Raw genomic sequence first — 27848 nt, forward strand, 5'->3', positions numbered from 1 at the left:
TCATTTGAAGTTCCAAAAAGTTGAGAATCTCCATTGCCAAACTCCAACTACCTGGAGGAGAAGGAGGCCTAGGCTTTCCAAACTTGTCTTTATACTATAATGCCCTTTTATCCAGATATGCTATATGCTACATAAATATGACTGTGCCCTATTCTACCCATATTCTGTGGGTGCCCTATTACACTCACCTATCCCTAAGCATATTTTCACCCATTTATTCTTTAAGGATACATGTGGCCTGGTGGTCGGTAGGCAAATCCTTGAATAGAAACCCCATGTGATCTGACTGAATTCCCGTTTGGGGCAACCTCATGTTTACATTGGGACTAGATAACCCTGCTTTTCGGAGACTGAAGGACTTAAAACCACCACCCAAGTTTTTGATCCTGAAGGCAACCTGCTTAATTTACAACAATTTAGATCTAAGTTTGAAGTCCCTCATATGAATATCTTTCATATTACACAGTTATACCATTATATCTCCTCTCTTCCAAAATGTTCCTCTAACTGCTCTCCTCAAAACCCCTGGAAATTCATTACTTAAAGTTTAATGTAAATAAATTTAAGACGAGAATGCTCTATAAGGCTGTCTTCATTCCTATGATACCAAAATTGTGGACACGTAACTACGCAATGGCAATCAGATATTCCTTTATTATCAATGCATGACATATTATTTAAACATCAAGAGAGCGTTCTTCAATTTTCAGAGACGCTGGGGCCCCTTCAATGCAACTCAATAATTTAGACCTTTTCTGTATTACCCGCTTTGCCTCCATTTATTGCATTATATGATGTATGGGTACTTGTTTAGTTTCACGGCGGCAGATAAATACCATGCGATTTCCATGCGATATCGCATACAATCTGATGTGCGATGCGATTTAGTACCTGTTCATAACCCCACTATCCACTACGGCATAGAGTTGACTTTATATAGTGTGGCAAGCGCAGCGAGCCACCAAGCCCGAAGCGTGGCGAGCGGACGCGGATTACTTTACATGTATTCCATGGCAAGCGCAGCGAGCCCCGCGAGTGGACGCGGAATACATGTAAAGTACGCTCGCCACACTATATAAAATCAGCACTATGCCGTAGTGGATAGTGGGGTTATGAACAGGTACTAAATCGCATTTTGTATGCAAATCGCATGCAAATTGCATGTTATATCTGCCGCCGCGAAACTAAACAAGTACCAATGTATGTTCTTTTCACTTAGCATGCACAATGTTCATTGTAATACTATGCAAACTTTGTTTATTTCTCAAAAATATGTTTTGGACAGACCTTTTTGAATTTTTTATATATTTTGTATTGTCAAACTAACTACAACCATTACTGAATGTTGTAATATTTGAAGTTTCAATAACTCATTTATCAAAATAGAGAGAGATGAAAGAACAATAATCTGTACAACTTAGTGTGTGATAGTAAGAGGCATTTGTAAAATATTCTTTGTGGAGTTACATATAATATAAAACAAATGGGGTGAAGATATTGCCAGCATTAGGACATGAGTAGGGTGGCCAATCCCGGTATCGGGATCGGCGGGATCCCGGGATTTGGCCCCCAAAACGCCGGGATTTCAATCCCGGGATTGGAATTTCCAATCCCGGGATTTCGGGATTAAACTGCGCATGCGCAGTTTAATGCCGGGCAGCGTCTGAGCACTCAGACGCTGCCCGGCTTCTCCCAATCCCCGCAGTGCGCAGCGTGACGAGGTCACGCTGCGAGGTCACGCTGCGCAGGGCACAGCCGCACGTCCACGGCTGCCCGCCCGCCCGTCCAGCGCTCCCGGCCACCTGCCCGCCCACCCACCCAGCGCTGACGGCCGGCAGCACTCACGGCCGGCCACCCGCCCGCTCACCCACCCAGCGCTCACGGGGACCCAGCGGCAGCGGTCCCTGCCACCCACCCGCCCACCCAGCGGTACCTGCCACCCACCCGCCCACCTAGCGGTCCCTGCCACACACCCTCCCTCCCACCCAGCGCTCCCTGCCATCCAGCGGTCCCTGCCACCCACCCGCCCGCGGTCCCTGCCACCCACCCTCCCACCCAGCGGTCCCTGCCACCCACCCGCCCAGCGCTTGGGCGGCCAGGGTGTTTTTTATTATTAGGGAGCCAATCCCGGGATCCCGGGAATCCCGGGATTGAGCATTTTTCAATCCCGAATCCCGGGATTGAAAAAATGCCCCGGGATTGGCATCCCTAGACATGAGAGAAGATACTGTAAACCTAATAAAAATTGAACTTAACACTTTTTAAGGTAAGAGGAATAGTAACAAGCAAATATTTTTTAAATACATTCCATAATCCAATACTGCTAGAATAGGTACCATAAACTAATTATATAATCCTTTTTGTCTTTTAGGACTGTGGCAGATCAAATTGGCCTTGTTTAGAGCTGGAATGCAATTTAACATTATTAGCTAAAGAGGAAACTCGAAACATTGATGTTTTTATGCTACTAAATACAGAAATATTGAAAAAGGTAAGACTATATATATATATATATATATATATATATATATATATATATATATATATATGCATATATATATATTATTAGTATTGTGTGCTTAAGTGAATAACACTGAACTGTAAGACAGTAGGTGGCACAGTTAAGAACCCCTATGCACCCAATACACCTCAATGCCACCCATTTCTCATCAGTACTTCTCCTATTTCACCAAATCCAACCTCTGCACCCGTCTCTGATTTCTGATATGTGCATACAGAAGCCATTGACAGATTTACAGGAGTACTGTTTGGTAGCATCTTTGCTGAGAATGGAACAAGGCAGAGATGCTCATTGTTGCCTTTAATCATTTCTCTCATGATTCAGCCTATGACTGCCAGAATATGCAGTAATCTGGATACTACAGGTGTTTGTATCGGTTGGTACAGTATAAATTTCTCTGTACAGGGAAGATGTTTTGTTATTGCTTACTAAACCTCTTAATTCTCTTCCTAACTTGTTCCTAACATGACATGAGAGGCTGTGTGCCGATGAATAGTATCAATTAGGTCTGATTTAGTTTCATCGGTTTCTTCAGTCCAACATATATCTGCATTTGTACATGTATCAAATATTTCCCTCTTCAGGACTCTGCTGGTGGGTCTGTGGTGAGGAGAGTTCCCTGCTCCAAATATTTTTTATTCTTGTGCTGTTTGGGCAGAGGTACATCAATTTATGTTTCAGATTACTACGGTTATCATGGTTATCAAGTAAAAAATACATTGTTTCCTCCAGCTCACCGAATGGTATTAGTAACCACAAATGGACACTATGGGATAATATAATTCAGATATTGGTTACATATATTGTAACCAATATCTCTGAATTCTATTATCATGTAGTGTTCAAGACTGGTTACTAAAATACCATTCAGTGAGCTGGAGGGAAACAATGTATTTTTTATTTACCAGGTATTACCCCTCCCTTTCATGTACCTGTGGTATTACTAAATTAATTGAGTACCTGTCACTATATATATGTCTGCTATGGTTATCATGCCTGCTTCTCCCACCTACTTTCTCTTACCAAGGCCTATTTCACATGTACATAAATCCTTACAGAAACTTCTATGGCATATTTTGAATGCAGTCAAATGTCTTATAGCATTTGGAAGTCCCCTGTACCTGCCCCTATGACCTCAATAGTGGAAGCAATTTATATCACCTACCAAATGGAATTCTTCTCCAGTATAGTTGATAAACCTGCTGTCTTCTCCTCCACCTGGATTTTTGTGGCTGTCCTTCCATGGTGCTCCCCCACATATGTCTTTTGGTCTATAACTCAATAGTCTCTTACAGTCTTTCCCTAGCAGCCTCTGTTATCCTGTGACTTTATTGCATTTAATTAATATAACTATGTAGTATTATTGTACTCTCAATGTTGTATTATTTTTCTGTTTTGTCTGATAAATTGTCCTTGGATTCAATAACCTGTGAAGTCATGCTGGGATGTATTCACAACCCTTTCCTCCTTTCCTTCTTTCCTCTTTTTGCCTTCTGTGAATCCCTCCCTACCCATTTACTTACTTGTTGAAAATATCTTCAATTAACCCCTTCCCGACATTTGACGTATATATACGTCATGGCCGGGATGTACTTCCCGACACATGACGTATATATACGTCATGACTTCAAAGTGCCACTGCGTCTCGAGACGCAGTGACAGAGGGACGATGTCTGCTGTCCCTGACAGCAGACATGTCCCTGCATGCCCAGGGGGGGCTGCGATGCCGCCCCCCCGTCGGCGATCGCTGTGATTGGCTGTTCAGTGTGAACAGCCATTCACAGCGTTTTCCTGTGTTACTGGCGAATCAGACGCTCGGTAACACAGGTGTCAATCACCGCCGGGCGTCAGGGGGCATGAGGGGGTCATCGGTGACGACAACACCTCACCCCACCTGCCCCCAAGGCTGTGATTGGTCCGTGGGACCCACGGACCAATCACAGCCAAGGCGCGTGATTTAAACTAACGGTGACTGCGCTGCAGACGCCATTCCGGTCTGGAATTGCGTGCAGAGCGGTCACCGTGCCAATCTGTCGTGATACATACCTGATCCTTGCCTGAAACTTACCTGATCACCGCTGATCACCGCTGGTAGCGTGCTGCCAGCAGCTGGATACTTCCTGGATCTTGTGACTTCTGTGTGTGCTGCTGCAGCAGTGTCATAGAGTCACAGATCGTGAGAGATAGGGACAGATAGTGACAGAGAGTGATAGAGAGTGATAGAGAGTGAGAGATAGAGAGAGATAGTGACAGAGAGTGACAGAGAGTGATAGAGAGTGCTATATTTTGTGTCTGCTACCCCCCCTTTTGTGCTGATCAGTATATCTGTGCTGATCAGCAACTTTTTGGGGTGCAGGGTTTTTTTTTTTATATATACCTGTCAGTTGCTGCCAGTTCCACTGTCAGTTGCACCAAAGGTTGTGCACCTGCTGCCCCTCACTGGTAATCAGTGTCGCATCACTGATCACCTTTTTTTTGAGGGTGCTGTGGGGTCTTTTTTAAATTTTTTTTTTTTACACACACTGTGATTTTGTGGGTGTCCTGTGGCCACTGTGCGCTGATCAGTGACGTACATCACTGATCAGCTTTTTCGGCACAGGGTTGATCTATTTTTTTTTTTTTTTGATCAAATTCCTGTTGCCTTTGAGCGCTGTTCAGTGACGGACGTTACTGACCAACATCTGTGCTCAATTTTTGGCGCAGGACCTTTTTTTTTTTTTTAACCCCTTCAATTTTTTTTTTTTTAATTGGGATCAAATTCCTGTATAAAGTGTTTTTTTTTTTCTGCACTACATACACACTACACACTACATACCCCCCGTGTTGAAATAAAGTTTGTACCCCCCCTACACTATACACGTGTTGAAACATTACACTTACAGAAACACAAAAATAATAATGGCATCCCAAATTTCATCCCAAATGTCATCCCAAATGTCATCCCAGTCATCCAGAAGAATGTATTCAGCGGAGGAGGCATATGCCATGCTTGCCTCTGACTCTGACTCTGACACAGCCAGTGATACAAGCGGGGAATTTGAAGGATTCGCCTTAAGCTCCTCTTCCTCCTCTGCTGATGAGGGACCCCCTCAAAGACGCCCCCGTAGAGCAGCTGAGACCCCCCCCAAATGATTGATCCCGTATGGACCCCACCACCAGACAATTTTGAGCCCCAGGTTCCTGAGTTTTTGGCCATCCCAGGAATCCAATTTGATTCAGCAGGTCTCAGAGAAATTGACTTTTTCAAATTATTTTTCTCTGATGATTTTATAAATTTAATGGTGGACCAAACTAATTTATATGCCCAGCAGTTTATTGCTCAAAACCCCACGTCATAATTTGCTAGGTGGACCCCTGTAGATGCAGTAGAGATGATGACGTTTTGGGGTCTGGTGTTACATATGGGCATAGTAAAAAAGCCAGAAATTAGGCAATATTGGAGTACAGATGTTCTGTACAGCACCCCATTTTACCGTATGGCCATGACTCGTGCTCATTTTGAGATAATCCTTAAATTTTTACATTACACCGATTATACACTGTGCCCACCCAGAGATGATCCCACCTTTGACCGGCTATTCAAAGTCAGGCCGGTCATTGATCATTTCAGTGCCAAATTTGCAGAGATGTACATCCCTGAAAAATTTATTTGTATTGACGAGTCCCTTATACATTTTAAAGGAAGGGTTAAATTCCGCCAGTACCTTCCCAGTAAGAGGGCAAGGTATGGCATAAAAATGTATAAGCTGTGTGAAAGCACCTCAGGGTATATGAAGGGAAGGATTCAAGAATTGAACCGCCAGAATGCCCCCCCTCCCTCGTAGATGTTAGTGGAAAAATTGTCTGGGATTTAGTGCACCCCTTCCTGGATAAAGGTTATCACCTCTATGTGGATAACTTTTACACTAGCATCCCCCTGTTTAAGGCCCTTGGTTCAAGAGGTACAGCAGCTTGCGGTACTGTGCGTAAGAACCAAAGAGGCCTCCCAAAAACGCACATTGCCCAAGTAATGAGAAGGGGTGAAAGCAGGGGACTATGCACCGAAAATATGTTGTTGGTCAAATATAAGGACAAGAGGGATGTCCTTATACTGACAACAATTCATGGAGACAGTACCACCTCCATCCCTGTACGAGGTACCAGTACCCACACCTCAAAACCTAATTGTATCCTAGATTACAATAGGTACATGGGCGGAGTGGATCTTTCAGATCAGGTACTGAAGCCGTACAGTGCCCTGCGGAAAACAAAAATCTGGTACAAGAAGCTGGCCGTGTATATCATCCAGATGGCACTGTATAACGCTTACGTGCTATTCCGTTCTACCAGCCAGAGGGGGACATTTATGCACTTTCAAGAGGAAGTCATAAAGGGCCTAATATTTGGGAACCAGCAGGCAGAGGGCCCCAGTACTTCTAGTACTGGCCCCCGTATTGTACCAGGGCAGCATTTTCCTAACGAAATCCCCTCCACTGCAAGAAAGGGCAGGACACAAAAAAGGTGCAAAGTTTGCTATAAAAAGGGAATAAGAAAGGAAACTATTTTCCACTGTGAAACTTGCCCCGACAAACCCGGCCTATGTATAAAGGAGTGTTTTAAAATATACCACACATCTATGGATTATTAGGTTCATCATTTCACCGTGCTTCGGGGGTCTTGCTAATGCCACATAGCACCCACCATTCATTCCACCAGAATCTGAGCTGCAAAATCCAAAAATCACTCCTTCCCTTCTGAGTCCTGCCATGCACCCAACTGGTATTTTTTGGTCACATATGAGGCATTGCCATACTCAGGAGAAATTGGGGCACATATTTTGGGGTGCTTTTTCTCCTTCATACCTTCTGAAAATGAAAAATTTTGAGCCAGAACTGCATTTTTGTGTAAAAAATGTAATTTTTCATTTTCACTGCCCAGTTGTATCAAAATTGGTGAAACCCCTGGGGGTTTGAAATGTACACTATACCCCTAGATGAATTCCCTGAGGGGTGTAGTTTGCAAAATGGGGTCACTTGTGGGGGGCTTCCACTGTATTGGTGCTTTGGGGGTCTTGCTAATGCGACATAGCACCCACCAACATTCCACCAGAATCTGTGCATCAAAATCCAAATATCACTCCTTCCCTTCTGAGTCCTGCCACTTTTTGGTCACACATGAGGCATTGCCGTACTCGGGAGAAATTGGGGCACAGATTTTGGGGTGCTTTTTCTCCTTCATTCCTTGTGAAAATGAAAAATTTTGAGCCAGAACTGCATTTTTGTGTAAAAAATGTAATTTTTCATTTGCACAGGCCAGTTGTATCAAAATTGGTGAAACCCCTGGGAGTTTGAAATGTACACTATACCCCTAGATGAATTCCCTGAGGGGTGTAGTTTGCAAAATGGGGTCACTTGTGGGGGGGTTCTACTGTATTGGTGCTTGGGGGGTCTTGCTAATGCGACATAGCACCCACCAACATTCCACCAGAATCTGAGCTGCAAAATCCAAAAATCACTCCTTCCCTTCTGAGTCCTGCCATGCACCCAAATGGTATTTTTTGGTCACATGTGAGGCATTGCCGTACTCGGGAGAAATTGGGGCACAGATTTTGGGGTGCTTTTCCTCCTTCATACCTTCTGAAAATGAAAAATTTTGAGCCAGAACTGCATTTTTGTGTAAAAAAATTTAATTTTTCATTTTCACTGCCCAGTTGTATCAAAATTGGTGAAACCCCTGGGGGTTTGAAATGTACACTATACCCCTAGATGAATTCCCTGAGGGGTGTAGTTTGCAAAATGGGGTCACTTGTGGGGGGTTCCACTGTATTGGTGCTTGGGGGGTCTTGCTAATGCGACATAGCACCCACCAACATTCCACCAGAATCTGTGCTGCAAAATCCAAAAATCACTCCTTCCCTTCTGAGTCCTGCCATGCACCCAAATGGTATTTTTTGGTCACATGTGAGACATTGCCGTACTCGGGAGAAATTGGGGCACAGATTTTGGGGTGCTTTTTCTCCTTCATTCCTTGTGAAAATGAAAAATTTTGAGCCAGAACTGCATTTTTGTGTAAAAAATTTAATTTTTCATTTGCACAGCCCAGTTGTATCAAAATTGGTGAAACCCCTGGGGGTTTGAAATGTACACTATACCCCTAGATGAATTCCCTGAGGGGTGTAGTTTGCAAAATGGGGTCACTTGTGGGGGGGTTCCACTGTATTGGTGCTTGGGGGGTCTTGCTAATGCGACATAGCACCCACCAACATTCCACCAGAATCTGAGCTGCAAAATCCAAAAATCACTCCTTCCCTTCTGAGTCCTGCCATGCACCCAAATGGTATTTTTTGGTCACATGTGAGGCATTGCCGTACTCGGGAGAAATTGGGGCACAGATTTTGGGGTGCTTTGTCTCCTTCATTCCTTGTGAAAATGAAAAAATTTGAGCCAGAACTGCATTTTTGTGTAAAAAATTTTATTTTTCATTTTCACTGCCCAGTTGTACCACAATTGGTGAAACCCCTGGGGGTTTGAAATGTACACTATACCCCTAGATGAATTTTCTGAGGGGTGAAGTTTGCAAAATGGGGTCACTTGTGGGGGGGTTCCTAAATTTTAGCATCTTATGGTGCCTAGAAACCTACATGGTGCCTAAAAAATAATCTCATAAAAAGGAGGCTCCAAAATCAAGTAGGTGCTCCTTCTATTATGAAGCCTGTGGTTTTGTCAAAGTGCACACTAGGGCCACATATAGGATATTTATGAAAACAAAAGAATTGGGGGAATCAATTTTTAGTCACATTTCTCTAGTAAAATCTACTGTGCTCCTTAGAAAAATGTATTAAAATTGCAAATCTGCAAAAAAAATGAAATTTTGAAATTTCACCTACACTTTGTTTTAATTCCTGTGAAACACCTAAAGGGTTAACAAACTTCCAAAATGCTGTTTTGAATACTGTGAGGGGTGCAGTTTTTGAAATGGCATCATTTATGGGGGTGTCTCACATACAAGTCCCTCAAAGTCACATCAGAACTGAACTGGTTCCTAAAAAAATCAGTGTTTGAAATTTTCTTGAAAATTTGAGAATTTGCTATTCATATTGTAAGCCTCCTAGTGTCCAAAAAAATTAAAAGGAAGTTGAAATAATGATGGAAACATAAAGTAGACATATGGTCTATGTTAGTTTTTAACTATTTTGAGTGGTATGATTATTTGTCTCACAAGCAGAAAATTTAACATTTTGCAAATTGCTAAATTTTCCATTTTTTTACGACATTTTGGTATTTTTCACAAAAAAACACAGACTGTATCGACCCAAATTTACCACTAATTTGAAGTACAATGTGTCACGAGAAAACAATCTCAAAATCACTGGGATAAGTAAAAGCAAAAAAAAGTTATCCCCACTTAAGTGATACATGTCAGATTTGAAAAAAGGGCTCTGTCAGGAAGGCAAAAATTGGCTGTGTCAGGAAGGGGTTAAATGTGGATCATAAAAAAAGAGGTATCTCAGTTATCTGGTTTCTCAGTTATCCTTCCTTGCACGTGGTGCTTGTTTCACTTTTTAGAGGTGCCTAAATGCTAAATAAAAATATATACAGTACATTATGTACATGCTTGGTTTCCATGTCCCTTTTGACATCACTGATGTCTACTAATGTAATAATTCAAGTTACAGATGCTCTAAAGGCGGTGGCCTCATTTATAGAGGTTAATAACTGCACTTCTCACTTAAAGAGGTCCTAACAGCAATTGTCTCAGTTATAGAGGTGATTATTCCTAAAAACCAGTCTCAATTAAAGAGGTTTGACAGTATTACTAACAGAGTTTTGTTTTTATGGTGCAAATATGCCGGGATTATAATTTACATTTTACAGTAGGTAGTAGAACAAAACAAAAAATATAATGATGTCTGAAGTGCTTCTCTCAGTAAGGATCTATTTTACACATGTAAGAAAAGACTTCAAAGACCACTGGACTATGCTTCCCCTGTGTAAATATGTCATATCCTGTATTCCATAGGACAGTTCATCAGTAATACAATTTAAAACCAGAGCGCATCTGACAATGGATTTAAAATTATGGGCAATAGAAGTACCACATGGGAATTCACAAGATGTAACGGTAAGTGTACTGTAACTTAACATACTTAATAATTGCATTGAATTCATATTTTATTGGTTAGGCTTGTGGTTCCCAAACTGTGCGCCTAGGCTCTCTGGGGTGCCTTGGAGCACATGCAGGGGTGCCTCAGGTGGTGGTCCATAACCAGTACCAATTATTTATGGTAAATGAAATAGGGAAAATCAGTGTTATTATAAAATATGTGTTTCTCAGCACATAATTGGACCTAAGGATAAAACTGAATCACAACTTATTTAATTTAATATTTTTTTCTGAAAGTAACAAACTTTTGGCGTAGGGGTGCCGTGAAAAAATATTCTGATACTATAGGGTGCCGTGATTCAAAAAGTTTGGGAACCACTGGGTTAGGCATAAAGAATCTATATGTATTTGAATGAAAAGTATTCTTATGATTTAAAGAACCATGAGACCATTGTAACCATAAATGCCTTGATCCATCGTTCATAACTGGATTCTGGTACATAGCTGGATTGAACTCAATTTGTTTTGCACAAAACTTTCATAGCAGGTATGGGGAAGACATAATTTTGATTTAGTGGACAGTGCTAATCAGGGCAAGCCTCCAATGATCACAGTAAGCCACTTACCAGTCTCGGGTACAATGAGACTGGTGGGTCTTCTGGGAAACTGGAATCACCACCTGCATTTGGATAAGCCTTTATCGAAATTATGTAGATATTTGAATTTTCCTTTGCTGAGAAATTACCAATAAACAGGATTGTGGCCCAGCATAACCATACTGCATGTACAATAAGTACTGTAGTACAGAACATGGTATGGCATTGGTAGCAGTGTCTGCATCTATACTCAATGGGGAAAGCTGATGGACCTGGCATGCCTATTAGGTGATATGCATACATGGATGTCCACAATTCAATATTTTTATCAAGTTTTTAAAACTCTCCTACCATGTTTCTATGTTGGGGAAATTGTCCAGTGCTTTAAACCATTTTTTTACCTGAGTGGTGAGGGCTGACATAATGGACACATTAATTTTGAGGTCTTCCACAACTCATCAATAACTAACATTGCCTAAGGCCTACCACTGTAATGAATAAATTAAACAGAAGAAAAGCAAAGCAATATAAGAGTAAGGCCATAAGAGATTCATGTTAAGCAATACAGTACATTCATTGAAGATAATGCCAACAAAGAGTTGGTGTCTATTTATATAGCAACCAGAAGGAACGACACATGCCAAGAAGGACCAGATGTGGCTTTAAGTCTTATGAGACCCTAAGCAGGATACCAATTTGATGCCCCTTTCCTTAAGCAATCCTCATTGTGTACCCCCCCACTCCCACTGACTAGAGCAGACAGTCCCCATCCAATCAGTGTGCCTCCCCCAGTCAGTGTATGTAGGTGGATGGTAGTTGTACTAGTGTACTTAAAATCACACTGCAGTCACTGGGCGCAGGCAACCGATACCTGACATATGTATAATCACTGACAGCTTGCCAGCGATACTCAGCCGGCTCAATGCTTTGGCATTTTTGGCTCTGAGTTCACCAAAAATCAGAAATATCCTCCCGGCTACATGATTCAGCCCTATCTTCAGGTCCTATAGTACCCTCTGGGTCCTAAGCAGCTGCTTTGGTTGCCTAGATACTCTTAAAGCCTAAATACTCTTCTGAGAATGGCATTGCAGACTGACAGAAATAGGTGCCGCTCAACACCAAGGCTGATGTGTAGGCACTAGGCACTACAGGGTATGTGTAAGCTCTGCGACTTTGCAGTATTAATTCCTTAGCATTCAGGGAATTCCCGCAATGTCTGTCTAACCAAAGTGAAGGTTTTTAATATCTACTCCAGAACCTGGCCAAGTGCCATGCCTTGCTGCTGCGTTTAGTGTGTTTAGTGCAACTGACATAAACTCTGCATGATGTCTAGGAATGATACAGTATCTGACCCTTTTCTTTCTTTCTAATGACATTCACATTCTGGATAAAATTTGCGACTGTATTGTTACAGTGGGATGATCTGTCTTAGAGTAAGTGATTACACATTATGCAAAATATTATACATTCCCTTATTCAGTTATTCTAAATACCCAGAAGGAACACAGCTACCTGGGACACACAAACCCATACTACTACATAAGCAATAAGAATGCTTACAGAAAGTGACCAATAGGCCCTTTCTATTTATTTACTGTTTGAGTGCAATCATTATCATTACATCACTAATAAATAGGAGTGGACCATAGCGACCATTTTGCACATATTGGGCAAAATTTACTAAGGATACTGAATGTTATCGGTGTCGTATTTAATTTAGCTGTGGAACTAAGAGTTCCAGGAAGCCCATTAATGGGCGGCATGCTGGGACTTGTGGTTTTCCAAGTCCCAGTATGCGGACCAGGCTTGCTGGGAGTCATAGTTCATATGTATAGTGGAAGATGCTCAATTAGTTCAGTAATACCACTCAGGTGCATGCAAGGGAAAGAGTCATAGTTCCACAGCAGAATCCAATGGTTTATTCTATTTTTTACACACAGATCACACACAGATTTTACACACAGATCAGCCCTGAACCCACAGCCAAGGGGGACCGGGGATAGCCCCAGACCCAGGCTTCAGCCTGGGCAGGTAAATTTTGAAGGGGGGGGCCTTCATTGAGGGGGTCTCCACTTCTCCAGGACTCCTGTCCAGGGGCCTGGTACTGGTTTTAAAAAATACGGGAACCCCCTATTTGTTTGGTTCCCTGATTTTTTAAAACCAGGACCGGCTCTTTAAGACAGGGCCGGTTATTCCCATGTGGGGGCCGTTTTTGCAAATTATTTATTTATTTTGTTCATTTTTTACATTTGACCAACAATTAGCGGCCGTATTTTCAATACAGCCGCTTAGTAAATTTGGAATCACCATTCTTTTGAATGGTGCTTCCTATTCATATTCTGTCGATGGTGAATGCATTCTTATTTGTAAATGCGAATTCGAATGTGCCATGAATACGAATACGAATTGTTGTATTTTTTGGCATAGTAAATCACAAAAATACAAATACGTCTAAAATATTCATATTTACTAATATGTGTATTTTAGCAGTATTTGGCTTAGTAAATTCCCCCCTTTATGTGTATTTGTTGTTTCTCATTCTGATTTGTTCCTACTATGTTCCATCATATATTTGTAAATCTATCTATAGGTGCGTACACAAGTACAGATTTTCTGTCTGATCTATCTGGTGGGAACAAAAACCTGGAAATGTATGGGAGCATATGACAATCAAAAATTTCCACCCAAATGCAGGAAAACAGAAAAAAATATATGCTTTGATAAATTTGTTATATCAGAACGATTAAACAATTTGTCTGACTGATCACTGTCTGTTTTCAAGTGTTTGGGAACAATGTTTTGATTGTCAGTTGCTCCCATACATTTCCAGACTTTTGTTCCCACCAGATAGATCAGACAGAAAATCTGTACGTGTGTACGCACCTTTACTATCTATCGGATAGCTGTTAATTGTAGCATTTTGTAGCAGATTCACAGACTCAGTTGCACACAGACAAACAAGTGTTCTATATCAAATTAATGAGCACAGCCCACAGTTAACAGAGTTTTATGAGACCTGGCATGCTGAGGGGGATGTTTGGGATGATTACAGCAATGATATATGAGGACGTGTACTTTATGTAAGAGAGCCAAATCAACCATTAAGTTTAGGGATGGACTTATTATGATTTGAGGCTGCATTTCTGCCAGTGACAAAGGTAATACAGTATAGTCAAATGAAAAGAAAATATATTGACATGAACAGATACTAGATACTGATGTCCCAGAGCCAGAGAAGACATCAAAGCTGAAATAGACTTTGGCCCTCATTCAGGTTCATACGCTCGTATGCACATTCACAAGCACTCTTACGGGAAAAACCACACGCACGCAGCGGGCTAAGGCACGCCTACAGTGCTTGCGAAATCATTCGCACGCAACCATACTAAGAAGGGGGTGGTCTATCATTGCGCGTACGTGTAACTGGTCGCACGCACCCACACATTTGCGCACGCACACTCACCTCAAAATAACTTTAGCAACAGAAGAAGTTTGTATCTGCTAACACTTGATTGCTGGTGGTATGCAATCAGAAGTTGTGCTGAGGTAATTGTCTCATGAAATCAACCATGTATTGGTGTCAATAGTGTGCAGGTGCCATTGATTTACCCATTGATTTAGCCATTTCGTGCGTGTGTTTGCTCCATACGAATGAGCACATTAGAAGGAGCAAGGTGTGCGAAACTAAAAACCTGCTTTGAGCTGGCGAAAAGTTTTGCGTTGGAGGGGAACAATCCCTCTTGCACTCATGCGAAAGCACTCCCACCACTCATAGTGAATGCCCATGTGTACGCCCATGTGTACGCCCACTTTTGCTCATTATAATGGTCGCGCCCATGCTAACGCCCACTGCACGCCTACTACCGATGCACTCATTCTCCGCCTACTCTCCGCCTACTACCGATGCAGAAATCTCCGCGAAAGTTTGCTTGCGAGTATTTTTTAATTACATTGCACATGCGCAGTGCGCTAGCAGCACATGCGCAATGGGGGTAGCAGGGTGAAACGTGCGAATTCGCATGCGTACGCGCCAATGTGAATAAGGGCCTATATTTCAGCAGGAAAACATTCCCATACCTCAAAAATTATAAAATACTTACAGAAAGGCAAGACTAAGGTTTTAGAATGACCTTTATGGTGGGGCATGATTGCGGAGTTGTCAGTGTAGGACGGGAGCCTGAGAACTCTCTGGTGGGCGTGTGCACGATGATTCGGAGGTGCATGAGGTGAAGTGGAGGAGGCACTCTCTATGTCATCTCCCAGGGTGTGGGTTACCTCGGCGGCCGACACACTACTACCTGGTGGAGGAGTGGGTGGATAGCCGGGGTTTATGGTGGAAGGGGACAGAGGCACAGACGCTGCATTACTCTCGGTATGCCCACCTGAAAAACGCGACCGACCCGATCTTACATTGTAAGCATTGTATGTAATGTTAAATTCCTATGTAAAATCGGGTCCATTCTATGCCATTATAATGGCATACAATGCGACCAATGCAATGGACCCGATTTTACATAGGAACCAGTGTTAAATGCCCCCCATACCCAATTTTTGATTGTATACCCATCCTGATGGGTAATTTGTATGTCAAATGCCCCCCCATTGTTAACGCCACCTCACGATGAACGCCAATAATACCTGTGAAGTAATGCACGGCCCATCACGGGGCTCGCTGCACTCGCCACGCTTCGGGCTCGGTGGCTCGCTGCGCTCGTCACACTATATATGATCAACTCCACGCCGATTCAGATCATGCAACAACAGCCTAAAGGGTGTAAGATCTGCAAATGTCACCCATCATGGCTGTATCGGATGGGGGCTGGGTCAGAGATAACTCAAGAATTTGGAAGAATATTTCAGTAATAATGGAGTGGTTTCTAAAGGTACAGCTTGGGATACAGAAAAAAGCTGTCCAGAGGGGTCTATTATTTAAGAGAATTGAACATATTAGAAAACTACTAGGAAAAAAAAATCAGGAATTAGAAAGTAGAAGCAAAATATTACAGAAGAAGTACTGGAAAGACAGATCAGAAGAAGCTAAAAAAAAAGCTGGCTACAATCTAATAAAGAATGGACTAGTGAGCTAAAAATAAGTTCAACACAACAAGAGGTGTTTATGTAACATAATATATACTTAAATACTATCATTATACTTTTATGATAGGCCCGGAAGCTACAGTATATGGCCCACTTAGTAAGGAATATAACACCATCAAATAATATACTAAGAGTTGTAACAGAACAGGGATCAGTACCTGAGATGGCCCCAGAAACTGCAGAAAGTGCAGCTCGGCGGGCATGTGTTCCCTGCTTGTAATTTCTTAATGTAATGTATGCAATGTTCTCCCCACCCCCTTCATCCCTGCTTGATGCTGCATTGTAATCCACAACAAATTCCTAGTGTGCGCAAGCACACATGGCCAATAAAGTTGATTCTCATTCTGATTTTATAAATATTTTTTTTTTATTCATCAACGTTAGTGCAGGGGGTAGAAATTATTCAACAATATCTAGATGGGGTGGAGCTACCACACATAAATAATGAAGAATGTGAAACATTAAAGCAAAATATCATGATAAACGAAGTAAAATTGGCAATACGTTTATTCCCGGGAGGTAAGGCACATTAATGATGGGCTCTCAATGGAGATATATATAAAAAATGTTGTGATATGGCGGCCCCAATGCTTACAAATATATTTAATATCAGTATGATTGAGGTGAATCTATAAGTGAGCTTTAGAACGGACAGACACATTAACCACTAAAGTCAAAGAAACAGACACCACCAAAGACACAACCCTATTCATCACCCAATATAATCAATCAGCCTCCACCCTTAAAAAGATTCTCCACTGACATTGGCACATTTTACAGCAGGACCCTGATCTAAACACCCACATTCAGGACAAGCCCAAAATAGTTTACAGGAAGGCCCCTGACTTAAAACAAAATTGACCCAGAACCATATAAGACCCAGCTCACTAACACAAAGCACTCTGACAAACAGTAAGGGATTCTTCCACTGTGGGAGGTGCTCAGGTTGTAAAAATCTGAGCAATATCAGCACGAAAGCACAGACTTCATGGCATTCTACCACGACGAACAAAACTTTCCAGTACAGGGAACACCTCACATGCGATTCCATAGGGGTGATTTAACTTTTAAGATGCCCCTGTAATTTAGAATATGTAGGAAGGACGACAAGGGCCCTCAGTACCAGACTTTATGAGCACGTCAGGAATATAAAAAGGGGTTACGAACAGCACAGCGTCTCCTCCCACTTCAAAGACAAACATAACTGTGACCCCAGAGAACTATACTTCACGGCCATTGAAGCACCCAAGAAAAATTGGAGGGGTGGAGATTTTGCGGAGACACTAGACAAACGCGAACTTTTTTGGATATATTCATTAAAAACACTGGGCCAGATGTATCAAGCTAAAAAAAGTGATCAAATGGAGAGTGATAAACAACCAGCCAATCGGCTCCTACCTGCCTTCTCACATGCTGGGTTTGAAAAATGACAGGAAGGAACTGATTGGTTGGTTGTATATCACTCTCCAATTTATCACTTTTGAAGCTTGATACATCTGGCCCAACACCCAAGGGTCTGAATATAGACTTTAATATAGGGACCCTCTCCAAATAGTTAAGCTTACCCATGTACCCTGATAGGCTTTACAGACATCCCTGTGCAGGATGTCACTGAGAGTCGACACACCCAATGTCGACCATTGGCAGAGAACACTCTGCACTCACCAGCATACACTTTAATAACTGTCAACCATTAATACCACAAACTCCAGATTATTTTTACAAGATGTTACTAAGAGTCGACACATCCACTGTCGACTACTGACAGATAACACTATGCACTCACCAGCATATATCTCTTAAAGAAACCACCTACTACGAATACCACTAAGTTCAGAGTAACTATGACTCAGCACATATAACTCACACCCTCAATTATCAGCACAGCTGACAGCTGACATTATGACCCTGATTGACAGTGAACATGACCAATGAGATTCACTCTCCATGTGGGAGTGGCCCCCTTTGAAACCCTCTTATACCGGAAAGACAACATGCTAAAACATCCTTGACAAAGGCCCCCAGTGGGCAGAAACGCGTTGGAACACAGCAGACCACTACAGTCTCCTCCCCACACTAGGGAGTTGAGCGCATGCCACTCCACTGACTTTGCGCTTCCGGCAGATGCACATAGCCTGAACCCGGAAGTGGCGTCTGTCAGTGTAGCAGCGGCGTGGATCACCAACGGCGTGCTGCAGGGCTCTGAAGACGCCAGACAAGTTTCCACTGACAGCGAGGGACGGTCGGAGTAAGGAGCAGGAGCCAGGTATGTGCCGGTGCACCACCAGTGGTGCAAGGACGCCAGCCCCTGGTGACACTATTGGAGCACCAACGGTATTAATTAACTTTGTTTCCCACCCACCCCGGACTGCCAACCCCCCCCCCCCCCCCAATATTCACCGCTGCACAGAACACCTAGCCCGGTGGACTGGACTCAGTGCAAGCCCACCCCCACTGGATACCTGGAGACCCCATCATCCCCCACCCGTCTCCCAGTATCACACCAGAGGGAGAGTCATACCAGACCGCAGATACACAGTGCAGCGGTACTCTCCCCTCACTTCCCCCACAGCACCAGCACTGTCAGAATATTTTGGTTGCAGAGCAATTTATACTTATACACTGTGTCCAATACCAATAAATTCTTCATGCTTCACCCACTCATATCTGCATCTTTCTTACCGCCGACATAACAAACCATACCACTTATTTGGGGACACATTTATAGAGCTAGTGCACTGGTCATTATCTATCTATGAATCTATAAGTGAGGCAATGAAAGTGGTAATTCTGAAGGTGGGGAAAGATTTAACCAATCCAGAATTATTTCTGCATCTACTGATAAATGTAGATGCAAAAATTTTATCAAAAGTATTGGCAGTAAGGATGGACACAGTTGTTCAGAATATTGTTCAACCAGAACAGACGGGTTCCAAAAAGGGAAAAACACTTCCCTAAGCATTAGAAGGTTCTATACTAATATACAGGCTAGCCAAAAGCATGAATAGATAGCTGCGGTAATCTCATTGAGTGCAGCCAAAGCTTATGACAGCGTGGAGTGGGAATACCTTTGGGAAGTATTGAGGAGATTTGGATTTGGCCCACAGTTTATTAAATGATTAAAAATGTTGTATGCAGCACCTAGGGCAAGAGTGCAAATAAACGGGTATACCTCAGCTCCATTTGAAATAACTAGGGGGACGAGGCAGGGGTGCAATCTGTCCCCTGTACTGTTTAATATGGTAATAGAACCCCTTGAGTTTATATTAAGAGCACATGAAGAACTTTAGGAACTTAATGCAGGATAAGAAAAAGAGATATCATTGTATGCAGATGACATGTTAATATACATTTCAAATTATAAACCAAGATAATAGAAGAATTTGAAGATAATAGAAGCATTTGGGGAACACTCTGGATTAAGGATAAATTTGGGTAAATCCAATCTTTTATCTTTAACTAATAATGGTCTGGATAATAATAGTAATGACATATTTTTGATTGGGTGGATAATATAAAATATATGGGCGTTAGGGTGTCCAATTCTCCACAGATCTTTGTGAAAGGAATCTGGAATCACTAATTAAATTTGACCAAGATTAGGCATCATAGAGACGATCCCCTTATCATTAACGGGAGGAGTTAATCTAGTAAAAATGGTTATATTGCCTAAATTACGGTATACAGTATGTTCCAACAGTCACCAGTATATATACCAATTAGAATATTTACAAATATTGGATTGTATCACCACATCACTCATTTGGGGAGGTAAAAGAGCAAGAATAAATATAGTAACTTGACAAGGGTCAAAAGTGGGGGAGGATGGGGCCTCCCGCACTTTCGGCTATATTATGTTGCAGGCCCAATTGGTACAAATACATGGATGGGTAACTGGGGACATAGATGAACTCACAAATAAAATAGTATGACAAAATAAAGATAATCTCACTCAAGACAAACACTTGTAGTGGGTAGTTGGATAAAAGTTAAGATTCCGATAGTAAAACAGGCAATTAAAGTATGGGAATGTGCGGACAAATTAATGTGTAATAAGAATCTGGATCCTGAAATCCCAATTTGGCTAGGGGTAGGGGATAAGAGGGAGCGGGGTGGGAGAGAGGGAGACTAAAGTAGGTGAATGAATTGTGATTGAGGGAATTGGACAGATATATGAAGATGGAGTCAGTGGCGTAAGTTTGTTCCAGTTGTCCGGAGGCAAGATATATATATTGATGCCCCCCCCCCCCCCCACACACACACACACACACATAACCCTATATAACCTTATATAAAATATATATTTCTGTTAATAAATATAGATAGATAGATGATAGATAGAGAGATAGAGAACACATATTTCAGAACTCAGCCAAAGAAGCAATATTGTTGGCTTTTAAATAACTGATTTAAACTTGCAGGGGGAGAATAGGTGCCCCCTCAGGAGCAGGAGCCCGGCGGCAGATGACTCCATTGCCTCCCAGAGTTCTGCCTCTGGATGGAGTGATGAAAACATATATTCAATTGGAGATGGAGTATACATTTCCAAGGGTTTGTTTTTAGGTACTTACAGATAAAGAGCAGATGCACCGAAGCATAGGGTTAGAGATGTATACAGGATTCACCAATAAAGAAGCTTTTAGAAACAGGAAAAAACAAGAGTATCAGGAATATATAGAACTGGAGTGTAAGAAAATAGATAATTAGGAAATTATGGAAAGGTGATATAGGGGTTCTTCAGGAATGGGAAATGGCACTCTAAGGCTACAGAAGCCATAAGATTCCAACAAGTACAAGTTTTAAATTCTTCATAGAGTATATGTAATCCCGATAAAAACAAAAATGATTTAGGTCCAAAATGTAGTATACAGTAAGGAACTTATTTTCCTATTTTCATATGATACGGCAATGCATTAAGGTAAAAAGTTTCTGGGAAAAGATTCAAGAAGTAATGGAAAAGGTGGGCTTATCAGAGTGCACCATCAATGTAAAAATGTGTATCCTGGACATAAACCCAGATGGTAAGGGAACCTTACAATGTAAACAGCTAACAGAGACCTTAGTGACATTAGCAAAAGTGATAATTGCAAGGAAATGGATGGAGCATGAGGAACTCGAGATCAAATGCTAAATGAACCTGGTGAATGATACAGTAGACCATGAGAAACACATATATCATAGAAGAAACAATGAAAGACAGTTCAATCAGATATGGGAAAGCTGGATGAAGGGCCGACTCTACTATTAGGCAGCTTTAGGCATCTGCCTAGGGTGCCGGGATCTGGGGGGGCACCACCAAGTCTGCAAATCAAAAAATCAAGGCTGTCTATGAGGATCGTTGTTGTACTTAATGCAGGTGGAGACTTAATGCAGGTGGAGAGGTGGAGACCTCACCTCCATACTTTCCCTTGAGACATACTTACGTACATTGCTGCCCCCTCCTCCTTGTACTCTGTTTAGGTGGCAAAGCGGAGGGTGCAGAGGGTCTCCAGGGGGGCTGGGAGGACCACATGATTTTTTTTTTATTGGTGGGGAGGGTGGGAGTATGTTGAAATTTTGCCTAGGGTGCTGAGAAGCCTTACTCCGGCCCTGGCTGGATGGTATCGGAATTCTATGATGTTTAAAGAAGGAGATAGTTAATGGAGTAGTGGGGAAGTAAGAACACAAATGCACAAGGACCTATGGGCATAATCACAAGTTTAATAATAGTAAAACAGAAAATAAGTTAGTGGGGAGGGGGTACAGGAATAGAGAAAAATAAAAGAATAAATAAGGTTTAAAGTGTATTCCAGGTATAAAAAAAATCACAAGTGGAGCACGGCATGGAAAAGAATAAATATAAATAATAATATATTTTGTCTCACTAAGAATATTAAATATAATAGTCTGAATACACTTAAGAATTGGATGATGTATGATAGAATGTTCAATATTTATATGTTAAGGGATAAGATCAGGTTCAGATTAATAGGGGGTAAAATACTACTGACTACGGCACTAAAGAAGCTATAAGGTTATTAAAGGACCTAGGAGGGGTGGGTGGACACGTAAATAAAAAGTGAAAATATTTAAGAACAAAGTGATATTGTATGTAAGAGTGTTGTCTCTTAAGTTTAACTTGATAATTCATTTTTAATAATTCATTTCAAGCAATAACTTTGTGTATGTATGCAATTTGTAATAAAAGGAATACTGAAGCAACACCAGTTCAGGCAGCCTAATGAGAGGCAGCTAAGCAGAGCTGCTCTGCTCTGAAGGCCACCCATTCACTAGGATCATCTATTTAACACTTTACAACTTTTTGGCATACCAATGACGTTTGTGTCTTGGCTAAAAACTTTATACCACACATCTTCCTCTAGAATTATCTGCAATGGTTCCATTACGATCCCTTTGAAGTCTAGAGAGGCAGGGCTGCCCTCTTATTATTTGCATTAGACTTAGAACCTATTGTGGTGGCCCTTAGAGATTCCCCACTCTATATACAGTAGGTATACCTATAAGAGATGTTTACATGTGGATCTCTCTATTCACAGATGACATGTTACTCTTCTCGAACCCCCAACATTCTTTCCCCATCGTTATACATTTAATTCAGCAATTGGAGTTTTTTCCAGCTAAAGAAAAAACATGAATAAATCAGAACACTTGACTCTTAGTGGGCTGCCCCCTGACTTCTCTACTAATGCCGATTGATGAGGCCTGACATTCTCTCTGCAAAACTCTAGGTAAAAATCCCTCTAATTCACCATGGCTACCAATATGGGAAAACCCCAATGTTCACCCCGGGTATAAATTCCTCAGTCTTTAAACAAATCAACTCAATGTCTCCCAGGGCCAGAGAAGCCACTTTATCGCTGAAGAAACGGGTAGTTGTTCAGAGTGTCGCTGCAGTTCAGATACGTTGCTCCACAACTTGTGGTCCTGCGGACATATAAAGAGGTTCTGGAGTAAAGTAATCAATTATATATAAATTATATACAGTAAATTTAAACTCCAATTTCAGAGTTACTTTACTCCCGGTTCCCCTGTTATTCGCAAACTTTGATAGGTGGAATCTTATCGGGAAACAAAAGCAATATATTCTGTTTCTGACCATTCTAGTCACTTCTGCCCAAAAATTATATTAAAGCTGTGGCTTTCTCATAATTCACCCCAAATATCGAGCCTGGAAAGCATGTTAACCAAACTTGTGCGATTTGATAAATATAACACTTCACTATACGAGGCACATATTTCAGGTTGTGCCAGAAAATGGGGAGTCTTTGAGTTACTACAGCAGCGGGATTGACAATATCGTTCTTTCTAAATCTTGTACTGCACCGTTAGCCGTAAGCCCACTATGCTACATATCATAGACAGAAGACGTACTTGCATCCCTAAGTAACAACGAAGTGCAGAAAAGATGCTCATTCTCCCTATCATTGATACTTAAGCTCAGACCACTCCCCGACCCCTCTCTTTCTTCCCCATCTTTTGTCCTTTTCTCTCTTTATCTTTGTTTGGTTTTCTAATGTTAAAGTTAGATCAATATATCCATGTTCACTGATGGTTTCTTAAAAGGGTAATTATTTCTTTATTGGCGTACATACTCCACTTTTTTCCAGAGAACTCCCGGGACAAGGTATCCCTGTCATACTCTAGTCTAGCCAGATTTGATATCCTCTGGACACTTCTTTTCTTGCTGTCTATTTGGATTACTACTATTTTATATGGACATTCAATCTAAATATAAGGATTGTCTTATCTCTTAATACCTATACATGTCCATACCTGCGTTATACTACACAATTATGTTATGTATGTGCTTGATATGTACCTGGGGCTTCTGAGAACCCTCAGTTTCTTGTATTTGAACCTTGATCCTTTTACAGTGCTTTCTGCTATTTGGAAATTTGGAAAACCCAATAAATACATTAACGAAAAAAAAGGATTATGAATATAAAAAAAAATAAACAGAAAAAAAGGAATGCTTTTGTGGCAAAGGGCTGTCCCATTGAGGAGTTCTTTACATCTTTTGCATTTGCGAAAGTTGCTTGCATGCTCTGCACACTCAGTTACCGTTGGTGATATCAGAGTCGCGTTCTGCCCAGGGAGGAGATCCCACCAGTAGATTGGGGGACTGCAGGAAGAGGACTCCTCTTCCCTACTCTTCACCATTTCAGCAGGTTAAAAATAGACATACTGTGAACACCAACCAGAATTAGCATTTTGTTTGTCAGAATATTAATATCAGTTAGCTTCTCTCTTCTGTATAAATACCATTCATTAAAACATATGAAGACTGCAGAAATTAAAGCACAGAAATCTGTGATCTATGCACTTTTCAAATAATGAAATACAGAGAAAACAAAGATTTGGCTTTCTCCTAATAAAATGTTGAAGCACAGTCTTTTTTATGTTTATTAAATGGAGTCCAGAGTATTTTTCTGAGTTTGAAAATGTCTGCTTGGGAAAGTTGCAAAGATTGGCTAGGTGATCTTTTCAGAAGCTCTGTTTTCTTCCAAAGGAGGTTTATTGTGTTCTGAGAGAAATGATTTCCAACTCGTTTCATTTGCAATATGCATACATTCAACAAAAATATTTTAATTGTGCATTAAAATGTGCATTTTTAAGTTTCTTCCCTGCAGAAGTTTTGATATAGAGATTCATTAAATCATGCAAAGGTTCCCAAACATTTATACAAGACTACGGTATACAGGACATATCTGAAGCTTGATAGGAAATGTTGAATCCGCAGTGCTCAAATATTAATGCAGCTTATTGAATAGAACCGTAAGAACAAATGCGACTCTGGATTGCCTTTCCACTTGGCAGAGGATCTAGCAGTTGAATTCTTGTAATGGCTTCTTTTACATACCACCCCCGCAGCACTGAGAAACTCAAATATGTTTTTGTAAGAAAAGGTCAACAATATTATACATTTTCCCCCGACACTGCTGTTTGGCATATTCATTCCACTTTTCTGGCACAGGTAGACTGAAACAGCACACAACACAGCTACTTTACTGTAAATGAAGTTTTCTTTTTACTCACAGGTCAAATCTGCAATGCTTAGGAAGCCTGCAGCTCATCGTTAGGTCAAATGCACCAAGTAGATTGTATTTTGATAAAAGTTCAAAAACCAATGCGTATCTGAAATTATCCCCCCAAATATTTGCAACAGCTAGCCTGCATTGTGCTTTGCCTTTTGACTCTTGCCAGGTAAAATGTTTTCATTAAAAAGAAAAATGTTAACACAATTTGAGGAGATTAGCTATAAGCTTAAATATGAAATGTGATGCAAAATCATTCAGCTTTATTTGTACCTTTTTGGGAAATTCAGATCTTAAATGGTTTTCCCTAAGGGATCTTGAAATATGCTATTTCAATTCCCCTCACTCCGAATCCTAGATATATACAAATATTTATCCATAATGTCAAGTGCAAAGAGCAGTTTCTGATTTCTTGGAATACAAACTACGAGAAGAGGTTGTTATTCTGAACATTTTTCATGATTAAATCAGTTCGTAAAACTGGGTACACATTAAGCAATACGGTGTATCGCACAATATATTGTTGTGACATACATATATGGGTACTTGTGTAGTTTCACAGAGGCAACTGGCTGCCGCTGTGAAACTACGCTCGCCCACGCTTCGGGCTAGCTACGCTTATAAAATAAACTCCACACCGACGTGGTTAGTGGGTGTATGAACTATCCACGTCGGCGTGGAGTTGATTTTATAAAGTGTGGTGAGCGCAAGGAGACGTGGACCCAGAAGGAGTGGGCGGCCAACTACATTAGTACCGATATATGCATCGCGAAATGTCTACCCATGATTGGTACTTTACAGTAAACATTAATTGAATCTTCCCACAAGGTTAATAGAAGTCACCCGCAAGATTGACCTCTATTCACCTTGTGATTAACCACATAGCCGTGGTCCCAGAATACTCTTCAATGGAGAATTCTCACCATAGATGTCTTATGGGAAACGGTGATCGACAGCGCTGCAGCACATAGCCAATTAGGGGAGCAACACTATGGGTCACTCCCAGATTGGCTGCTGGCTCTCCTAGTAACTCAGACGACATGGACACCAGCATTCAGAAGAGGAGGTCTATATGGACACACACATATTTATATATATAGATATATATATATATATATATATATATATATTAATCTATGGATGCCTACTTCAATGAAGAGGACCATTCTACAGTGGAATATGTGAGTATTTTTACAGGTTATGGTGAATTTTGCTGGAGATGAGGACATGAATGGCTACAGAAGATGTAGGTGAGTATGAGGACAAGAAAACACATTAGGCATGTTACCATTAAACAGGGTTGTGGTAGGATCTTCCTTTGTGGCTGCATCACTTCAGTTTGGGCAGGGATCTTTAGCAAGGATATGGGAATAATTTAAGTGAATAATTTGAAAATCCAAATACTTTGCCACATAGCACGATCTCTATTAGAAAGAGGAATTTCATCTTCCAAAAAAATATAATTACCAATAAATGGCTTTAGAACGGGAGGATTCAATCCATAAGAGCCAAACTTGGAACCATCCAATCAGAGACCAGGCCTCAATCCCAATAAATCCTATAGAAAGACCTAAAGATGGCAGTGGTCATGAGTACCCCCACACAGTTCAGTGGACCTTGAACATGTTTACAGGAAACAGTGGGATAGAATTCCAAAGTCCAGGTGTGCAAAGTCAATATAGACTTGCTGCTGTAATAAAAGTAGACATTTTCTTCCACAAATCATTAGATTAGGGGTGTGCATGTAGATGTAGGCAGGTAAGTAACATAGTAATTAAGCTTGAAAAGGACGTTCGTCCATCGAGTTCAACCAATAGGATTTGTAACTACTGACTTGAGTAAGTCATATCTCTAGAATTCCCTTCAGAGGCATAACTCTGGTAGGCAATGGAGTCATCTGCCACTGTGTTCCTGCTCCCAAGGGGGCACCTCTCCTACCCTGCAAGTTTGAAAGCCATCTATATTGGTTCTGTTGCTGACTCCTTGAAAAAGGCACTTAGTGCCAAAACGCATTGGACCAAGACATTTGCTTCCAGCACATACACGCACCAACAAGAAAGAACAAGTCTCCTCCCGGCTGGGAGTTGAGCCCACATAGCAGGCGGAGGAAGTGACACCGGGTAGTAGGACGTGTGACCCCGAATACCCGGAAGTCTCTCCACTGCCGGCAATGTGGAGCCGGGTGTAAGGTCTGGCCGCAATACCGACTAGACCCCAGCTGGAGGAACAAGAGGACTGTCATCGCTGCAGAACAGGACTGGAGGGAAGCCATCGTTTGCACAGGTTAGAGTTGTACTGCGGTGGGGACGGGATGCCAGCCCCCCCGCACCACCAACCTGTGACCGTCAACCCAACCCTTGACTCTGCCTGCAAGAAACAGGCTCCACATTTCACCACAGATGGGACTGAGACCTTTCTAAGCACCCCATCCTCCAAAACACCCACCCAGCACCCCCACCTGTGCTCCCCGCTGGGTTACCACACACCCCAACCCCACCCCATCAGCACAACATATTG

General features: G+C 41.6%; 1 protein-coding gene across 1 annotated transcript in view; it reads left to right on the plus strand.

Annotated features, from left to right (window-relative positions):
- ITGA9 (integrin subunit alpha 9) overlaps positions 1 to 27848 on the plus strand; it is a 445717-nt gene that overhangs the window by 397200 nt on the left and 20669 nt on the right. Inside the window, exons 25-26 of the mRNA XM_083186309.1 lie at positions 2372 to 2491; positions 10520 to 10621. Coding sequence (XP_083042435.1) covers positions 2372 to 2491; positions 10520 to 10621 — 222 coding nt within the window. The remainder of the gene's footprint in view (positions 1 to 2371; positions 2492 to 10519; positions 10622 to 27848) is intronic.

Source organism: Crinia signifera, chromosome 5 (genome assembly GCF_055691185.1).
Source record: "Crinia signifera chromosome 5, ASM5569118v1, whole genome shotgun sequence".
Lineage (NCBI taxonomy): Eukaryota > Metazoa > Chordata > Amphibia > Anura > Myobatrachidae > Crinia > Crinia signifera.